At 39.2% G+C, this 18,957-nt stretch overlaps 1 protein-coding gene across 1 annotated transcript in view; it reads right to left on the reverse strand.

Annotated features, from left to right (window-relative positions):
- Positions 1 to 18,957, reverse strand: part of COL12A1 (collagen type XII alpha 1 chain) — a gene marked incomplete at its 5' end in the record, with an annotated part of 104,175 nt that overhangs the window by 67,789 nt on the left and 17,429 nt on the right. Inside the window, 4 exons of the mRNA XM_081998047.1 lie at positions 1,732 to 1,998; positions 3,921 to 4,190; positions 16,852 to 17,124; positions 18,026 to 18,298. Coding sequence (XP_081854173.1) covers positions 1,732 to 1,998; positions 3,921 to 4,190; positions 16,852 to 17,124; positions 18,026 to 18,298 — 1,083 coding nt within the window. The remainder of the gene's footprint in view (positions 1 to 1,731; positions 1,999 to 3,920; positions 4,191 to 16,851; positions 17,125 to 18,025; positions 18,299 to 18,957) is intronic.

Here is an 18,957-nt window from a genome sequence, read left to right on the forward strand (position 1 = left end):
TCATAGAAAGGCCCTGCCAATGGTCCTTTTCCTTTACAGGCTCAGGGCCTGGCAGCTCAAGCAACTTCACCAGTCACAGGTGTGGCAGTATGTCAAAAAATAATTCTTCAGAGGAGTGCCAGCCAAATGGCTTGAGGTTTTTAGGTCAAGAGCAACTTCCTCTGAAGACTAACAGCTACCCAGTGCAGGTCAGTACTCACACAGAGAGTGGTTCGCAAGCCTGCTGCTAGCTTCTGTATTACTTTTGCTTTTGTGTAAATCTGAAGTGAAGCCACAGGAAATACTGCAGCCATGTTATCTCAAAGTTGCAAAAATGGTAATTAAAGTAAAAAGAAAGTCACCACTATAGTTTTGGAGTGAAAAGGTGGAGGGAAAAACAAGAGTTTGTCTTATCCCTGTGCCTATGCAATTGTCTAACTATAGCTGAAAGATCATAAATCTCATCAGACTGTGAATTCTGCTGAAAAACAGTAGATACACTCTGACTCACAAGGAAAAATACAGCCTTTTTGTCTCATCTCCCATGACACTCCTCCCTGAATTATCATAACAGCTTCAACTAACAAGATCACTGAGGCTCCACTTGCTTCCAAAGAGTGACTACCACCACAATTATTTACACTGAAAGCACAGAGGCATATCTGTATCAAGATGAACAGGTCAAAAATCAAAAGCAGCTGTATGATCTGAGATTCATCTCAGTATAATTTTCAAGATTGAAAAACTAGGTGACTAGGTGTTGGTCAAGAGCTGATCAAGTTTTTACAACACTTCTACATCAACCACATTTTAATTTAAAAAGAAATCTTCCTTCAGTAACTGAGGTACCGATATCTCCACTGTTAGGAGACTCATTTCTTACTTCCTGTCATCATTCGATCTGACACATATTCAGAGAACAGAGAATGGCATGAAGTATTTACAGTGTACCTTGGTGAATGGCACTAGTCCCGCATGGGCAGAAACATCTTGAAAAAAATTCTCTTTTGGTAATGGCTTTCTATTTATGGAAGCAGAAAACTGACTCTAAATCTGGTTGATTTGATCTGGTTATCAAGAGAACATTTCCTTACAAAAAGAAAGACCAGCATCAGATTCATAATAAAGGTAGAGTAGAAAATGAGTTTTGCTTTTACAGAAAAAATCCCCTCACAAGGACTTAATAAAAATGTATTAGAGTTTCAGCTTCTGAGAAAGAAGACAGCTTGTCCAAAAGACCATGGCCTCTGAGGTCAGGCTTCCACTGATGACTCTTCAGAATCATCTACTCTCCCTTTTTATTATCTCAGGTTTTCCACAGAAAATATGATGACGAAAGAACACAAATCTAAGTAACAGGATGCTGGGCAGCTGTTTAATCAATACCCATGACCAAAAGGCAAATTATGAAACCGCTGACAACACTTGATTAAGTAGTCTGTTGATATACTGTCTTCCTCACAAAGCACCTTGTTTTGACTTCTGATGACAGTGTTTCAAAACAAGTCCAGTATTTTCAACCAGATTTTACACCATACTTACACTTCCAATATCAACAGCAAAAAGCTGTGCTCAGGCTATGCCATAGTTAAGTTTCCAGCTAATGAAACTCTCTTCTTAACCTCTAACATTTTCTTCAGTTTGGTAATTCATGACTTGGCAGAAACCACCATACTTTTCTATGTATCATAATTATTAATTTTAAGCACAAAACTTTAATTATCAAATCCTGTAGAAGCTTGTGATACATACCTGTTGTTCCTTCTGCTCTTCTTGATTTTCCTTGTCCAAAATCATAAATTGGAACAACACTAAGGTCATATGTAGTTCGTGGCTTAAGTCGCTTTAACACTATGCTTGTAGCAGGAGCATTTACTCTCCCAAACATCTGTCTTCCTCCACTGCGTGGTCGGTAGTACACACGATAAGACAAGACTTTCCCGGGTGAAGGCTGCCATGTAACTCTCATTGTATTCTCTGTCTCGTTGTCTACTGTCACAGTCCTGGCATTTGGTGACACTTTTCAGTGTAAAAATATGGATAAATGTTTACTTTGTCACATAAAGCCATATTCAAATGCATGCCAACAAAATTCATTCTGCTGTATTAAAAAAAACAATCACCCTCTTTAAAATTACAGTATTTGATTGTGGGGAAGACACAGGGGAATTTCACAGGCCATTGTTAAATTATTTTTTAATTGTAATGGACTAAACAAACATAAGTGTGCTTTCCACTACAGAGAAAAAAAGAGGGAAGTATAAATTACACAAAGACACAGCATAATTGGGAGTTTTATTTAGTCACACTTTTCAGTAATCTGTTAAATAATGGATTTAGCACTCTCAATGAAAGTGATAAATTATAAAGCCTTTTTTCTTTTTTATGAACACAACGTCCTATAGAATTAAGATTTTCTAAGTTTCGAGTTTACAGATCTGGTAAAGTACTGGTAAACACCTAAACTGCTGGGTGTTGGGCTCCATACAAACTATCCTGCAAATAGTAGTGAGTGACTTTCCAAATGCTTGGAAAATCACTCACCACTCTTTGCAGGACAGTATATGTGCTGAAATAAGCACATGGACTAATAAAGCATTTTCTCTACAAATTGCAGCATTCAGCTTCTAAAAGATATTTTCCAGGCTGTACAAATGTTACAAATGATCTGAAGTGAACTGAAAGGTATGTAATGCTGGCTGTCAGCCGGAATAAGACATCTAGGTCTTGGCAAAACAGAACCTTGGCATGCCAGAATCAGTCAGTATTTCATCACATGGTAAAGTAGGCTTTGCAACCTACAGTATCCTCTTCCAGTCCTAGGAACTGACAATTTCTAATTGTGTTTGTACCATAAAGATTCAATGTTAGTCTCAGGTCTGGGTCTATTTATAAGCCTGACAGCAAGTATCCTCAGGCAGCACATTGAGAGAAGCAACAAATGATATGGCTAAACTGCCTATTTAACCTGGAAAAGTTAAGTTAGGTTAAAAAAAGGTCCCACCTAATGCTGCTGTTCTTGAAGAAGGAAGATGTGGGACAGCAGTCTGCTTTGACTCTGGGGAGTCAGCTCTTACCAATGGCAGTAATCACTACTCTTGCGAGACCTTAAGAGCAATTATACTGGGTCAAGGGCAAAGGTTAACGTAGTTCAGCAGCCTGTCTCCAACAGTAGTCAAAACAGATGCTTAGGAAAGAGTAGAAGAACATGTAAACACACATGATGCTTCCCCAGAGCACTCCCTCAGGCTTCATCTTCACATGGCCCCTTTAGGCAAACAACAGAAACATCAAGACGGATTTAGGGCATCCCTTCATTCATTCTGGCTCCTCTACTTGTCAGTTCTTGTTATAAAGCAACAAGCTATCCCTGGCCTCTCCGTGTTTTTTTACTTTGCCCACACTGCAGGAGAGGCTTGAGCCTGCTTTGACTAATACTATATAAAGCTTAGCAAATAAGAAAAAAGAAGAGCCTCAGGAAAGGTAAATAACAAACATCAAAATCATCCAGCGAGCCTCAGTTTGAGGACTGTGAAGACTCTAAAGGGCAATAGCTTGGAAAGGTAATTCATTGATTCTGTGGGAATTTACTCCACCTTTCCTTCTTACTTTATTCATAACATTTCTTGCACCTGATTTCCAATAGTCACACCAAACCTATGAAAGGCTGTCTTCAAAGTGATTTGCAGACAAAATCACATTTTAAGTTGGAAGAAGTTCTTGCTGAATCCAAACCTACATGACATAGAACAGATTTTCTTTTTTTTAATGGTCAAACAAAAAGCCAGAATTGATTGATCTGAGGTGGCATTTTGATTTAGGGGGACTTTTCCAGAAAAAAAAAAAAAGGTGAAGAAAAATAAGGTCCATTTTCTTTAAAATACAATAATTTCATCAAGGACAGAATGTTACAAATGGTGGTAATGTTATACCACACTCACCGTCAGTAAAAGCCTCTCCTTCTACTGGGTCTCCTTCTCCACTGCTGTAGGTTGCGTATACTGAAATCCTGTATTTAGTCTCTGGGTCCAAGCCTTCTATCACAGCATCCACTGTATTTCCAGGGACTCTCTTCTCTCCCATTGTATCATCATAAAGTGATTTCCATACTATCCTATAATCATTAACTGCTCCTGGAGCTGGTGTCCATGATAACCCAACTGTAGTGTCAGTTATGTCTGTGGTAACCAAATTACGTGGTGAACCACGTTCTGCAAGAAAGAAAACAGCAAATTGTCTCTAAAACAGAAATAGCAAAGATTAGCAAAGTACAAATGGAGCAGTAAAATGTTCGTAAGAGCACAATCAAAATTTTCCCATCAATATTAGTTTCAATAACATACATTTGTAGTTCCAAGAGAAAATTGATGCACTTTTCAACTAAATGCTGAAATCTAACTTGAGACTATGAATGATCCTATCCCTTACCATGCAAGATACTTAGCTGTTATGCTTTAGAATATGCAAAATAAAAGTGGCATTAATCAAAGACTTGGAATTAAGCCAGTGCTTAAATGTGCTGCAGCTCATTTAGGTATGAAGCTATGCTAAGTCACATGGAGGACAGGGAGGTGATTTGAGACAGCCAGCATGGCTTCACCAAGGTCAAGTCCTGCCTGAACAACCTAGTAGTGGCCTTTTATGATGGAGTGACCACATCAGTGGGCAAGGGAAGAGCTACCAATGTCATCTATCTGGATTTCTGTACGGCCATTGACACAGTCCCCCACAATACACTGCCCTCTAAATTGGAGAGAGATGGATTTTATGGGTATACTATTCAGTGGGTGAGGAATTGGTGGATGGTCTTGTCCAGAGGGTAGTGGTCAATGGCTCAATGTCCAGATGGTGATCGGTGGCGAGCAGTGTCCCTCAGGGGACCATACTGGGACTAGTACTGTTTAATAGCTTCATTAATGACATAGTGGGATCGAATGCACCCTCAGCAAGTTTGCAGATGACACCAAGCTGAGTGGTGTGGTTGACATGCCTGAGGGACAGGATGCCATCCAGAGGGACCTGGACAAGCTCGAGGAATGGGCCCATGTGAACTTCAGGAGGTTCCACAAGGCCAAGTGCAGGGTCCTGCACATGGGTCGGGGCAATGACAAGCAAAAATACAGGCTGGGGGATGAAGGGATTGAGAGCAGCCCTGCTGAGAAGGACTTGGGGGTGTTCGTTGATGAGAAACTCAACATGACCTGGCAATGCCCACTTGCAGCCCAGAAAGCCAACTGTATCCTGGGCTACATCCAAAGAAACATGGCCAGCAGGTCAAGGGAGGTGATTCTGCCCCTCTGCTCCAGTGAGACCCCACCTGGAGTCCTGCATCCAGCTCTGGAGCCCTTAGCACAAAAAAGACATGGACCTCTTGGAGGGCCACAAAAATGATCAGAGGGATGCAACAGCTCTCCTATGAGGAAAGGCTGCGAGAGTTGGGACTGTTCAGCCTGGAGAAGAGAAGGCTCCAGGGAGAACTTAGTGCAGCCTTCCAGTACTTCAAGGGTGCTTAGAAGAATCACAGAGTGGTAGGGGTTGGAAGGGACCTCTGAAGATTATTTGGTCCAACACTCCTGCCAAGGCAGGATCACCTAGGGCAGGTTGCACAGGAATGCATCCAGTCAGGTTTTGAAGGTCTCCAGAGAAGGAGACTCCACAACCTCTCTGGGCAGCCTGTTCCAGGGCTCCGTCACCCTCACAGTAAAGAAGTTTTTCCTCATCTTGAGGTGAAACTTCCTGTGCTGCAGTTTATGCCCATTGCCCCTCGTCCTATCACTGGGCACTACTGAAAAGAAAGATGGCGACAGACTTTTGTAGCAGGGCCTATTGTGATAGGACAAGGGGTAATGGCTTTAAACTAAAGTACAGTAGATTTAGACTAGATATAAGGAAGAACTTTTTCACAAGGAGGATGGTGAAATAGTGGAACTGGTTGCCCAGAGAGGTGGTAGATGCCCCATCCCTGGAAATATTCAGGGTCAGGCTGGATGGGGCTCTGAGCAGCCTGATGTAGTTGAAAATGTCCCTGCTGATTGCAGGGGGGTTGGGACTAGATGGTCTTTAAAGGTCCCTTCCAACCCAAAGTATTCTATGATTCTGTACTATGTTGGTTTTAACTCTCAAGTAAATAATTTTCTTTAATTCATTCATCTTCATCCTCACGTGTGTAACTACTATTCTGGGAAATAAATAAAGGAGACTTTTACCTAAGTCAAACAGTCCTTTCCCTGACAATCTTATCTTCTTATTTAATAGTACTACACTATCTTCCAGACTACTGCTTACCATATCCATCAGCTATTTCGTTTTATGTTTACAATTAATTTGCAGCATGCTTACTTCACACCACAGTTACAGTAGAAAACAGTCTCCATCTTTCCACCCATAGGACTTGTACCTCTTTCCTCCCTGTAGTTTGTTCCAACCAGCTTGGAACAATGGAAACAGCTCATTAGTCTGTGAAATCCAGTTGTCAGTGGGATGCATGAGTCTCACCTAACACACCAGAGTAATTCCACTGCTTAAAAATGGAGTTCATTGGTCTAAAGTGACGCAGTGAAAGGAGTGCCTCTGTTTAATGTTTAAGATACATTTATATCATATATTCAATTTTCCTATTGCAGTGGCTGGCTTTTGATGGCAGGGAAGAAGCACTGACTGGTGGGTTTAATGAAATGGCCAACTGTAGCAAAATCTGCAAAAGGGACCTACAAAACCAGATCCACATACACACAGAAGCACTCAATTCTTTGCTGTGTATTCTCTATGGCCTTTCTCACCAAGTACAGGACATTCCTGAGAGACTGCTTAGCAGGAGGACTTAAACACTTGAGGTGGCCTCATGGCATTACAGTTAAGTTTTACCTGCACTGATAAAAATATATCCGTATATTATACCAGAGCAGCCACAGGACCAGATTCAAAATTCTTTGAGCACAGAGAAATTCAGTACCTATTCAATTTCCACTGCTTAGGTTCATTGCAAGAACAGATCTCACTATTTTCAGAAGCCTGAAGCAGTTTCAGTCCAAGACTGAGCAACAAGTTGCCCAAAGTCTTGAGTATACTGTGTTTTCACTTTTCATATTCATTTGTCTTTCACTTCCACCACAAATCTGCAATATCAACAAACATAATCCCACTGGAGCAAACAGAACTACCTGTAGAAAGCTTCATTTTGGAAATACCTCATTGCCAGCAAAACTTCATTAAAAATGAGCCAATTAATCCCACTTAGCTTAATGATGATTGGAAATTAATATCAACCTATCTGAAAACAATGCTTACAATATAATAAAGATTCATCAGCTACACAGATTACAGAACCAGAGGGTACCACTCCAGCTACAAAGCTGAGTCTCAAATATAGCTAATGGAGCATGTAATAGAATTCCTTTGTGTTGTGGGGCTTTTCTGATTTTAATTCACAGTCTTCGGACCTCCCATCATGTTTTTCTGGAGACAATTCCTTTCCATCCTAACTCTGCATCGGTTCTTACAATTTTACTCTTCAAACCAATTTTTATCCTCACAATAGAAATTACCACAATTTATGGCATCTTCTCTACAAAATAAGAGGTTTTGGCAGAGTTCACTTGTTTATCATTTCACAACAATAGCATTTGCATATAGTGAAAAAGGTATAGTGAAAAGGCCTGGTCCAGCTCATGCTTCATGAAGTCTCACCGAATTCAGTGACTGCATTAAATGAAAGCCAGGGCAGAATCTAAACTCCAAATATCAATTTTTCTGGAAGTCTGAAAAAAAGATTTGCCTTCAGAAGTAAATTACACCAATTTTTCTGTCTGCTCTTAAGCTTCTACTTCCAAATCTTGGCTTTTTCATACAATTAAAAAAAAAATTAAGGCAATCCAAATGGAAAAAATATGAAAAACCTAACTTGATAGAATGCACAGATGTCTCACAATAAAAACTTTTCTTTCCATATTTTAATGTAATATAAATATACAAGTCACTTTATTTTGGCTACTTTAAAATATGTCTCTGCCACAACATGATTTCAGTATTAAAGTATCTGCTACCGCAGCACAATTTTTTGCAAGTCTACTCTTGGATGCTACAACTAATGATATATGTTGGAAACACCACAAAAATAACTGCATATTTAAAACCTTTATTGATTAAGTCATTATTGAGGTCCTTAAATAACAGAGGAAAATAATTTGTTTGGAATGGACTGTAATGAACACCAGTTACTGTAATATGTTGGTTCTGAAAGAAATATCCTCTGGAACTAAATGTCTTTTTTATAAGGCAAGGTAAGTAAGGGAAAAGGGACTGGGATTCCTCCCAAACCACCAGAACTAAATGGAAAATTTTTATTTCAAATAGTTGGAAACTGCTGACAAGACAACTTACCTACTAAGGGAAATTAGACTTTAAAAAGTTACACTGCAACCGAGAACATTTCTTTAACCTAACACACTAACTTGATTTGCACCTCATGCGTGAGGTGGAAGTTCACTGACACCTTTTTTCTGCTTTGCTGGATCTCCCAGAAGCATTTTTTTGGGGAAACGGCTGTGTTTAAGATGCAGTCCAACTGTAAGTCTTAAATTATTAGGACTCCATCAAATATTATCTAAACTGCAACACTCAAAGTCAAGAAGCATATTTATACTCCACAATAACAGTGGTACAATGCAGTCACTAGGAAACACATAATTAGACATATGAGATATTTTTGGCTTGGATTAAGCAAAAAAAAACCCTACTTACTTTGCTTACATTTCACAAAAAAAAAAAAAAAGAAAAAGAAAAAAAAACAAACCTACAACTGTAACACCTAAGTAGTCACTCTGTTCTTTGGTCCATGGGTTCAGAAATGCTTGTTGTACACCCGCCACCTGCCTCCTTCTTTGAACAGGATGGATAAGGAGCATGGAAAGATAATGTACAGTGTAAGAAAGAGCCAGTGCTGGCTGGCTCGCAAGTAGTTGTCAACAGACTCCTACTTGTTCCTAACTTGAAATGGAAGCTAAAGTATGCTCATCACTTCATACAGCCCTCAAGCCATCAGCAAGTGAGGAAGCAGTTGGTTTTTGAAAATTATCCCCTAACAGGCATTAGGTCCTATGATGCTCTGGAGCACCAAACCAGCTGGTGTAAGCACAGCTGTAAGCCATGGTGAGTATGTATACAGTAAAACAAAGTGCTTGCACGGACAGGTCAAATCCCTGCCCGGGTGAGCAAGCCAGTCACCAGTTTCAGGCTATCAGATTCTCTTCAGCAATCTTTAGCTCAGAGCTGGTATGCCTACAGTCCCTTGTACATCTCTACCACTGCTCAGTGCAGACACACTCTCAAAAATTTACTTGGTAACTCAGTCAGGTGCTTTTACACCCAGTTCTGGGCTTCGGCAATGTCCAGTTTCTATATTAAATTTTCCCGCTATAGTATGCTAGAGACACAATATAATATAAAAGCAGTTTCCCTGTGTCCACTTGGCTCACTTCCCACAGCTCTCCAGTAATCACTGTGGTTATTGAACACAAGACTATGAATCAGCTAAAATTTAAACGTTGACATTCATAAAAATCAAACAGCCTTATTCAAATGGCCTTTCCCCTCAGAAACATTTACACAACTCCAGTTGTGTAATGGGCAAACCAAACTATTTGGGCAGTTTGGGCCCGAAGCTTACACAATTTTCTGTATGTGCTCTTAAAACCAGTTTTCAAAATCAACTTGCAGCAGTAAATTTCATGCAGAGACGCGTTTCATTTAAGTTAAACATAGGATTAATCTAAGCCAGCATCCTAAAAGGTCAGAATCAACTAAATAAATGAGCCGTCTCTTGCAGAGGCATAGAGCAAAATTTTATGGCCTGAGTCCTGCCTTGTTTACGTCAGGAGTATCCCATTAAGTCAGCAGGCGAGGTCACCACAGCCAAGGATCCAAGTGCATGCATCAGATGAGATGGTAGCAGAATCACTTCAAGGTTTTACTCTAGTGGTCAAACTCTCCTCAGCACTGGAGGAGGCACTTTGGTCAGCTGATATCCTTCCCTCTGAGACACAAAGTAGTTGGCTCTTCCTGGAGTACCAGCCCTGAGACACATAGAGAGGGATTGTGGACACGGTGCAAGGGAGAGCCAAGGACTTGCTACACAAAGGGAATGCTCACTTGACCCTGTTAGAGCAGGTTTCTTGCTCTTCTGCTACTGGGAACACAGAAAGGTGAGAAGATGCAAACCAGGAGAGTTCTGACCCAAAACAGAGGGACTTTGGCCAGAGCATTCCTGAGTCCCTGCTCTAGGATAAAGCCAACAGGAATTCATACTCAGTCCTTTTAATATTTTACCTGTCTTTTCCAACAGTTAATCAGTTAACACTACTCTCAATTTTCTAGAAATATCTTTTTATTATGCATTCAACCTCCCCCGTGTTAATTTTTTTCTGATACATATTTCATTTCCTATATAAAACTAAGATAACTTTCCACAGATTATCAAAAGTCAATTTCAAATGTCAGACTCAAAAATCTCAGAATGTATAATTTTAAAAATGCATGAAACAGCATTAAATCTCCTGAGGACACTAAGTCCTTGTTTCTGTCAGGACAGAAGCAGCTCTACACAGTCTGAACATTACGTAAAGTCCCTGTGATATGCTAAAAACCTCATTGTAAGAAAATGTCACTTGAATTTGTACGATTCTGCCCTGTAGGAGGTCATTCATTTCTAAAGCATTCTTATGTTACTACAGAAACAGGAAAAACAAATCATTTATTTACCAAAGAACTATTATCCATTTTCTGACCAAAAAAGGTACACCCCCCAAATCCCCAAACCTAAGCTCTAAGAAATGCATACAACCAAAAATAACTTAAAACTGAAAAGTGATTCAGTCACGACAACTTTTTTTAATATATTGCTTTAGTACAGACCAATTCTCACAGCACAAATAGCTACCTGTCAGATGGGATAGCAGGACTGAACCCTGTATCACTGAAACATAAAGAATCTCTTTCTAAAGGGGAAGAGACTATGACATCATTCTCTCTCAAATTTATCTCCTGAATATAATACACTACCCCTCTTGTTGTTTCTTCTAAAATGTACGAAGATAAGAAATAAAATGGGTTGACATCTCTGCTAATGTAGACTAGTATTCTCATTTATTTCAAAAGAACTACATCCATTTACACCAACAGTGTTTCTAGCCTAGGAACTTCACTGATATAAGTGGAAATACTTTGAAATTTTTCAGTGCAAGCAAGATGGGAATCTGATCACTGAATCTTTTCCTGAAAAAAAGGCTTTTTTTCTACATTTCTCTGAAATTTGTATTTAAAAGTGTAATGACTCCCCTGCTTAGATTCAGTAACTGAAATATTCTTAAAGCTGTTCTGAAAAGTATATAACTGCCAGCAAAAGGACACTTATAAAACAGATTTGTAGCTTTCAAACTTTTCAGACACTCATTAGTATTAAACATTTCTGTGTAGATTGCTTAATCCAGCAATGAATTTCTTTCTTTTTAAAACAACTGCAAATCATGAAAGTTATCAATTGAGCAGCTAATGTACAGTATGTTCTTTTCATCTGACAGCATGCCTTTGGGCAGAAACCCAAATTCCTGCCAGACTTACAACCACCTCTCTTATTAAAAAAAAAGATTAGAAAAACAGTAGCTCTCGCAAACTGCTTGCTCTCTCTGTTGCATTTACACTCACCGCCCTCACCATATTTATCATTATATTTTAATTCTGGTGTATGATGACTTGGGTAAGATCATATGATTGCCCAAAATATTGAAAACCAGATGATTTGTTTGAGGTGTTTGGGGATAAGAGGGAGACTTGCCTCTAAGCCATTCCTGTGGGTGTTTCTTGCTTGTTCTTCAATCTGTATTATGCATCATCAAATATAACCATCAGTACTAATTTGTTTAGTTCCCCCAGTTGTCACAAGCCTTGTTCCACCACACGGCAAATGGCAGCCTGCACTGATTTAATTTACTTTAGCAGTTTCAAGGACTTTGTGTGAGCTGAGGGGAATCACAGCCAACAAAATATGTCTGAGGAAAATTTTTCCATGGCACCTTTATAGAAGGGCTCCAACCAAAATTGCCTAGTGATGGATCACCATGCACTTTTGAAAGTGAGAGGATAAAAGTGAAGAGTTTTCTACAGCACATATTTTGCACGTACAGTTATGTTTAATGCAGTATGAAATATAAAGCTCCAGAACTTTCACCTCCGGATGATACTTCATAACTGCAGACAAAAATCATCCAGTGACTGAAAGAGGATGTATAAAAGATTCAGAGCACTATAAATTTCCTAAAATCTGGACTACTGAAGAAGGAAAGCATACTCCTTCAAAAAAGAGGCAAAACCATTTTTTCTCTTTTCCTGCTCCACAAACACAAAAGAAAAATAAACTCATTCTCTCTGAATAACAATTACCTGTATGTTATGGAACAGCACTCTCAGAAATGTGTCATTTTCTGATTACTCATTTGCTAAACTCTCTATACCATGTTGTCTGTGAAGAGTTCATAAAATTCTGATCCTCTGGTATGTTATCTTTGGGCTGGACCAGATAGCTATGCAAACAGTTTATAGAAGAGATTATCTACAGTTACTTGGGGGAATACTTGCCCTCTCTGTTTTATGCAGAGAAACAATAAGGGCAGGCATATACTTAGCAAAAAAGAAAAACAAAAGGAAAAGCAGAGATTACCCAGCTGGTAAATGATATCAAGTACACAGAATGCTTGCTGGGTTTAGGTGGATTGATTTTCACAAGTATCTTGAAACAAACAAGCCACTTCAAAACACTGAAAAACTGCCGTGCAGAGCAAAGCAGAGGAAGAGGAGGAACTTCCAAGAGCAATTTATAAATGCTCCAAAATACTTTGGACATAACATACTTAACTGAAGGATCTTCAGTGAACGCCTGGGCAGACATGTTCTTGCAAACTATGTTAGAGCAGTCTTAAAAACCTATCCGTTTTTCTCTCTCTACTGAAGGCTACCCTTGCAACTGAGATACAGTGACTGCCCATATGAGTTCTGCTACTATATACAGAACAAAATAAATCATTACAGAAGGCAGTAAGAATGTTTGTTTACACATTTGGTCACAGGGGACCATTTAGTGACTCAGTAAAATTCCATAAACATCTGAGAGCTTGGATTTTTCATTTCCTGCCACTTGACTATAGAATAGCTGGAGAAGCTACTGTATCCAGCTCCTTTTTTCCCACCTTCCTTTTAGTGCTGAAATATTCACTGCACCCAAACTGATTTCTCTTAGACTATGTGTCAATACCATAAACTAAGAACTGTCCCAGTTTGAAAGGCAATCTCAAGCCTAGCTCTTGAAATGATTATGAACTGAAGTGGCCAACAACTATGGCATCACACACTGAATAAGTTTGGTGAGAGTTGATATGGTGAAGACATCAAGTAAGCCCCACTGGGATTCCTGATGCAGGAAAATACTTAGGTGCTCAGTACTTCAGTGCTGTCGGCAATGAAAAACACACACCGCACTGTTTTGCTTCTCAGACACTATGGCTCACGGAAAAACTAATTGAAATACTAAACAGTTTTTCATGCTTCCTTTCACAACTTTTTTGACATTACTGTTGATAAGTTTATTTTTCCAGGAGTTAAGATCTGTCCCATTCCCAGCCTCAGTCAGACAAGTTATTTCAGCTGTTAGTCCAGTATTCACTTCACCATCCTGTGCAGCTTCTCAGCTGAGTCCAACCATGTTTATTGTAGCTTCACAGGCAGCATGACTTCTTTTTTTGAGTAAACTTCTATACTAAGCTTTGAAGTTTGAATGTTACCTTTCAGCTCCAAAACTGCAACCCTTTTCAATAATTGTCTGTTTTTCCTCAAAGCTTTTGTCTTTTTATCCTTCAGTGAAGTAAGACAGTACCATACAGTGAAATATTGTCTTATATGTACTTCAACAGATATTCTGAGAACTTTTTATACCAATAGTCAGAGAGTCTTTTAAAATATCTATGGACCATGTCCCAAGAGTTTTGGCCTAATTCAAGTATTTTTATTACCTCATGAAACTGCAGATATGCTGATTACTGAAATACACAATGGATGTTCCATGAGGAAACACCATGATTTAGGCCTCTGCTGTCATGCAAACAGAAATTTTTATTCTATTCTTTATCTTTGATCAGCCAGTAATGACCAACATCTGTATATGCTCTTACTAACATTTTATCTAACCAAGAGAAATTTAATAGACAGCTTTAATGCTAGAAGTATTTTTTTCTGGAGTACACCCTGATAGGATTTTCAAATCCAGCTGAATCTTCAAAGGATATGTGTTTGAGTCACAAAGCTATGCCTGTCAAACTGATAAAAGTAATTTTTAATTTGGTTTTCTCACAGCTGAGGAACTGAATAAAAAGGAATTCAGTTAAGTGACAGGAAGCTCATTTATTCATATTTATCACAAGACAAAATCTATCACAGAATTTTCGACACAAAGTTTTAAACAAGTTGCTTAAAGTAAAACCTCTTATAGGAATGCTTCTGTGTCCTTTTAAGTGCAACATCCATTTTAAACTCCATCGGGTTGCATATAAATCCATTCCTGAGCTATAGTCAACTATCCTTTTAAATTCTTTAACTCTTCTTTGTGAGTTATGACAATTTATCACTGCAGAAAGTCCAAGTCAGAATCAGAGCCCTCCTGTAGGGGGGGAGCACTGAAAGGACAAGACAGTCTCTACCTGAGACTGAATTCTGGTTTTCTGACGATTCTCTTTTCAATTCTGCTGTATTTGATTCACTGCTCTCTCTCTTTAGAATGTGTTTTAACTGAAATTCTAGGCAATGTCTTATAAGAGTTTTCTATTGCTCAAGTTTTATGATAGAGTAAAAAACTAAGCTTATTACAAATTTGAAAGACTCTTGATCTCTCCAGAGCTCCATGTTAATAAAGGGTTTACTACATACTCAATGAAAACCTTTCCACCAAATGTAAACAGTTAACTTCGTCAACCTTCACTAAAATTTGAGGCACCTCCATAAAGAAGTGGGCAATTCGGTCCATTTAACAGAGAGACAGAGGCCTCCCAAGATTTGCAAAAGAAGACCAAGGTGTTCCTCTCTCCACTGACAGCACAGAGAAAAAAGCAGGGGTGTCAGGCTCCTCTGTCCACTTGGGAACCAGTCCGCTCTTGTTCTGAGAGTGAAATTTGCATTCCTGGATGTGCAGTGGCTCAGGTTCAACAGAAAGAGAAAAGGAGGCTCCTGCCCAGCATACACTACAGCCTTGTGAATCTGCTGGGGTGTGGAGATGCAAACTGAAACTCCCCCAGACTAAGACCTACATCTCCACACTCCCTCTTCCCCCCCAAAAAATGTTCAACCTAGTAGAATACCATACAAAACAAAGTGGCAGCACCACCAACAACAGGGAAGTTCACTAAGTCCTGATCACCTCTGGCTTTTCTTGGAGGATTTGGGCAGAATCCAGCTACCTGTTCTCCTTTACCTGGATCTCAGCAGTGTTCTGGGCAGGAGACAGGTTCTTTTCTCCTACAGAAGGAGCATTTTGGATCTTGCATTGGTAATGAAAGCGAGGAAGTTCGGGAACTTTCAGCATGAATTGCAAGGTGCGTGATACATTGAGGCAGTGCCATTAGAGAAAGTAGGTGGATTGAATTGTTGTCTGAGACTTAGGTAGTGGGGCAGGCAGAGAGTTGGTGCCTAGCTCTCAGTTGCTCCTTCTATAGTCAGTGGACAGACAAATGTTCCTTTGAAGGAAAAATGAGATCTCAGATGGACTACCTGCTTCTGGAAGTATCTGCCTTTCTTCACGATTCACAGAATAATTCTAGAGAGTCCATGCTGCAAACTGCAGTGTTCAGATAAGTGCCTAAATTTTAGTAGGATTAATTCCAAGCATTGGTGAATCATTAGAACCTTTTTTTTTTTTAACAGTTTCCTATTTAAAATAAGTTTTCTGGTTTGTTTCCTATGTCATAAACAAAAAGTTAAACTCATGGAGAAAATGAGAGCCAAGTATATCCCTACTATAACTCCATTAGTGTCAATGGACAAGTTTTAATTCCACATAATTCATCTGCAAGAGGTATTCAAGTGCCGTGCCTACACAGCTGCAGTGCCAGACTTCAGCAATACATACCTGGCCAGCACAGAGCACGGTCACACTTCCTTTCATGGCCTGGCAGGCAGCTTGCCCTATCCTCTGACAATTAACAGATGACACAGAGAATGCTCGCAGAGAGCAAGTCTGAGAAATTCTCTGCACGAAGGCAGAGTGAGAGCAGCCTCCCCTCCTTATAAGAATGTCTTTGGCTCTGACTTAGGCTTTTGCCAGCATTTTGTTAATGCTCCGCTCCAGGTTCTTACTCCTATTAGTTAAAAGCAGGATATGGTTCGTTATTGCTATGCCTAGACTAGATGTTGCTTCTCTAATGCAAAAAAGGTCCCTGAACGTCTTTCAGTCTCAGTAGAGTAGATACCCTGCAAATTTTCAAATTAAACAAACCTGTTACATTAAGAACAATTTGCTACTAAAACTGCTTGGAAGTTGAGAGTTACAACACAAAATATTTCTCTGAGGCTGGTGTTGAAGTACAGTCAGTTTTGGTCGGTACTTCTGGTAATATCTTTTCCAAGAGACCCAGAGTCCCCGCCACAACCAGTGATATTTGACCCCACTGTTTTGTCTGATAGACAGTAGGTTTGCAAAATCCCTGTAAAGTAGAAGAATGTCTTTATGCCTATTTTTCATTCACATATTTACTTCTACAGAAAACTCAGGAAGACAGCACACTTTAAAACACCTTAAACGTCAAATAAACTAATGACCGTACAGAGACCATAAATAATTACCTTCAAGTGTTTCTCCCTCTCCAGAAAGGGCCTCTCCTGCTCCAGAGGCATACAAGGCAGACACAGTCAATGCATACCTAGTGGCTTGGTCTAAGCCTTTCAGCACTTTAGAGGTAGTATCACCTTTCACAGTCACTTCCTTAGTTTCACCTCCTGCAACTGGAGTGTATGTTATAAAGTACTGTTGCACTTTGCCAGGAGCAGCACCCCAAGACAGCTTCATTGTCGATGTTGTAGCATCAGAAACTCTCAAATTTCTTGGATTTCCTCGGACTGCACATGTCAAAAGATGTTGAAAACAAGTTGAAGCAAGCTTCATTTCTCGGTTTATTTTTTAGGCTACCACAACTTAAGAATTACTGCTGAAAAAATAATTCCTGAATAGCCTGAACTAACACTGCTACAGTATAACTTTACAGTAATCAGGAATGCACAATTCCATGCCCACCCTCCTTAGGCAAAAATGTCCAATAAAGTCTTTTTGTTCGTATTTTTTTCTATCAAAACCAACTCATGCCAAGATCCATGTTGAAGTCACTGTCTGCAGAATCAAGTCAAAGACCACCAGTGAAACATGAAATTAACACATTATGGTTTCCTAGAGTTCTTTTTGATGATAGGTTTTCTGGTTTCTAATATTTAAAATATCAGTGAAGTTTCACCAGTAATCAGGACATTTGTACTCTCTCTGTATTCTTCAGATTTTCTTTAATAAGGCATGATACCTGTTGAAGGATCATACATTTTCATACAAGTTAAGGCTGCAGTGATAACTTTAGTAAATTAAATGTTTCATTCATTCCTTGCTAGCCATTCAGAACAAAGTACAAACAGGGTCTGAATTTGCTGAAAAAAAATATAATTTATATTATTGACAATATGAAGAATCATGAGGACAATTAATTAAACATACAGGTAGATTCTTCACCTAAGTTACTTTGCCATATTAGGTGTTGCAGGTTCAATAGGCCACATTTTAAAATGAAATATTACAATTTTGATAAATTATATTGTCTTAAATTACCTCTCAACCATGCTTGAGTAATTTTATAACTCCCTATTCACCTGGGATAATACATATTGCCAATATGGGTTATTCTCTTTGCAGTATGAATACGTCAGCATGCAAGGAGTTCTTCTCTAGCTTACTACATTCACAGCGTTAATAATGTACCTTCATCTGTTTTTGCATATCCATTCAGTGAATTCCCAGGCCCAGACTGATACTCAGGAATAACAGACACTTCATATCTTGTATCTTGGATCAAGTTCTGCAGAGTAGTTGATCTTTCATTTGCTGAGACCGTCACTTGTCTCCTTTCTCCTCCAGTAAGTGGTCTGTATACAAGCCTGTACCGTAGGACATTTCCTGGAGCTGGATTCCAGCCAACTACAAAGCTATCAGTAGTTTCATCCGTTATCCTTAAGTTTCGAGGAGTGCCTTTAACTACAAAAAATATACATACATAATTTGTAAATATTTGCTTTTAATCAAGAGTATCTGAAGTGAAACCGTTCCAACCATTCTGTTAGCTCATTCAGTTTACCAAAACATCAGCTTATATTGCCCTCTCATTGTTTTAAGGTACAAAAACCATTAGTCATTTCTGAAAATTTAGGGCCAGAGTTACAATGAGCAGTGCAATAACGTTGTCCTCGAGAGTACATTAATCCCATTTTACAAAACTGCTTCTGAAACTTAAGACAGTCTGACTGTTTTTAGCAGTAACAGAAGAACTGAACTGTTGTGAGGGACATTTGGGCATAGTGGGGAAATTTCTTAACACAACAAATCATATAGTTTCTTTGCTGTTGCCATTTGCTTCTGCACCACCTCCATGTACAGACAGCTGTCAGATACACCTGACCACACACAGGCAGCTCTCCTATTTTAACGAAACAACCAAGATAAATGCAAGGAGGGGGGGATGGGGGGGGGGGAGATGACATGGACAAACCACCAAAACAATTCTATTTCTTTAAGTTAAATTTTCACAACAAAAAATATATTCATTGCAATATGAGTTGCATCTAATCTTTAAAAAAGTCTTATGAATTAAGTCTCAAACTCAAAGACAAGAAAGAGCTTGTTATCCCAGAAATTAA

This window comes from Phaethon aethereus (assembly GCF_964289735.1).
Source record: "Phaethon aethereus genome assembly, chromosome: 3".
Classification (NCBI taxonomy): domain Eukaryota; kingdom Metazoa; phylum Chordata; class Aves; order Phaethontiformes; family Phaethontidae; genus Phaethon; species Phaethon aethereus.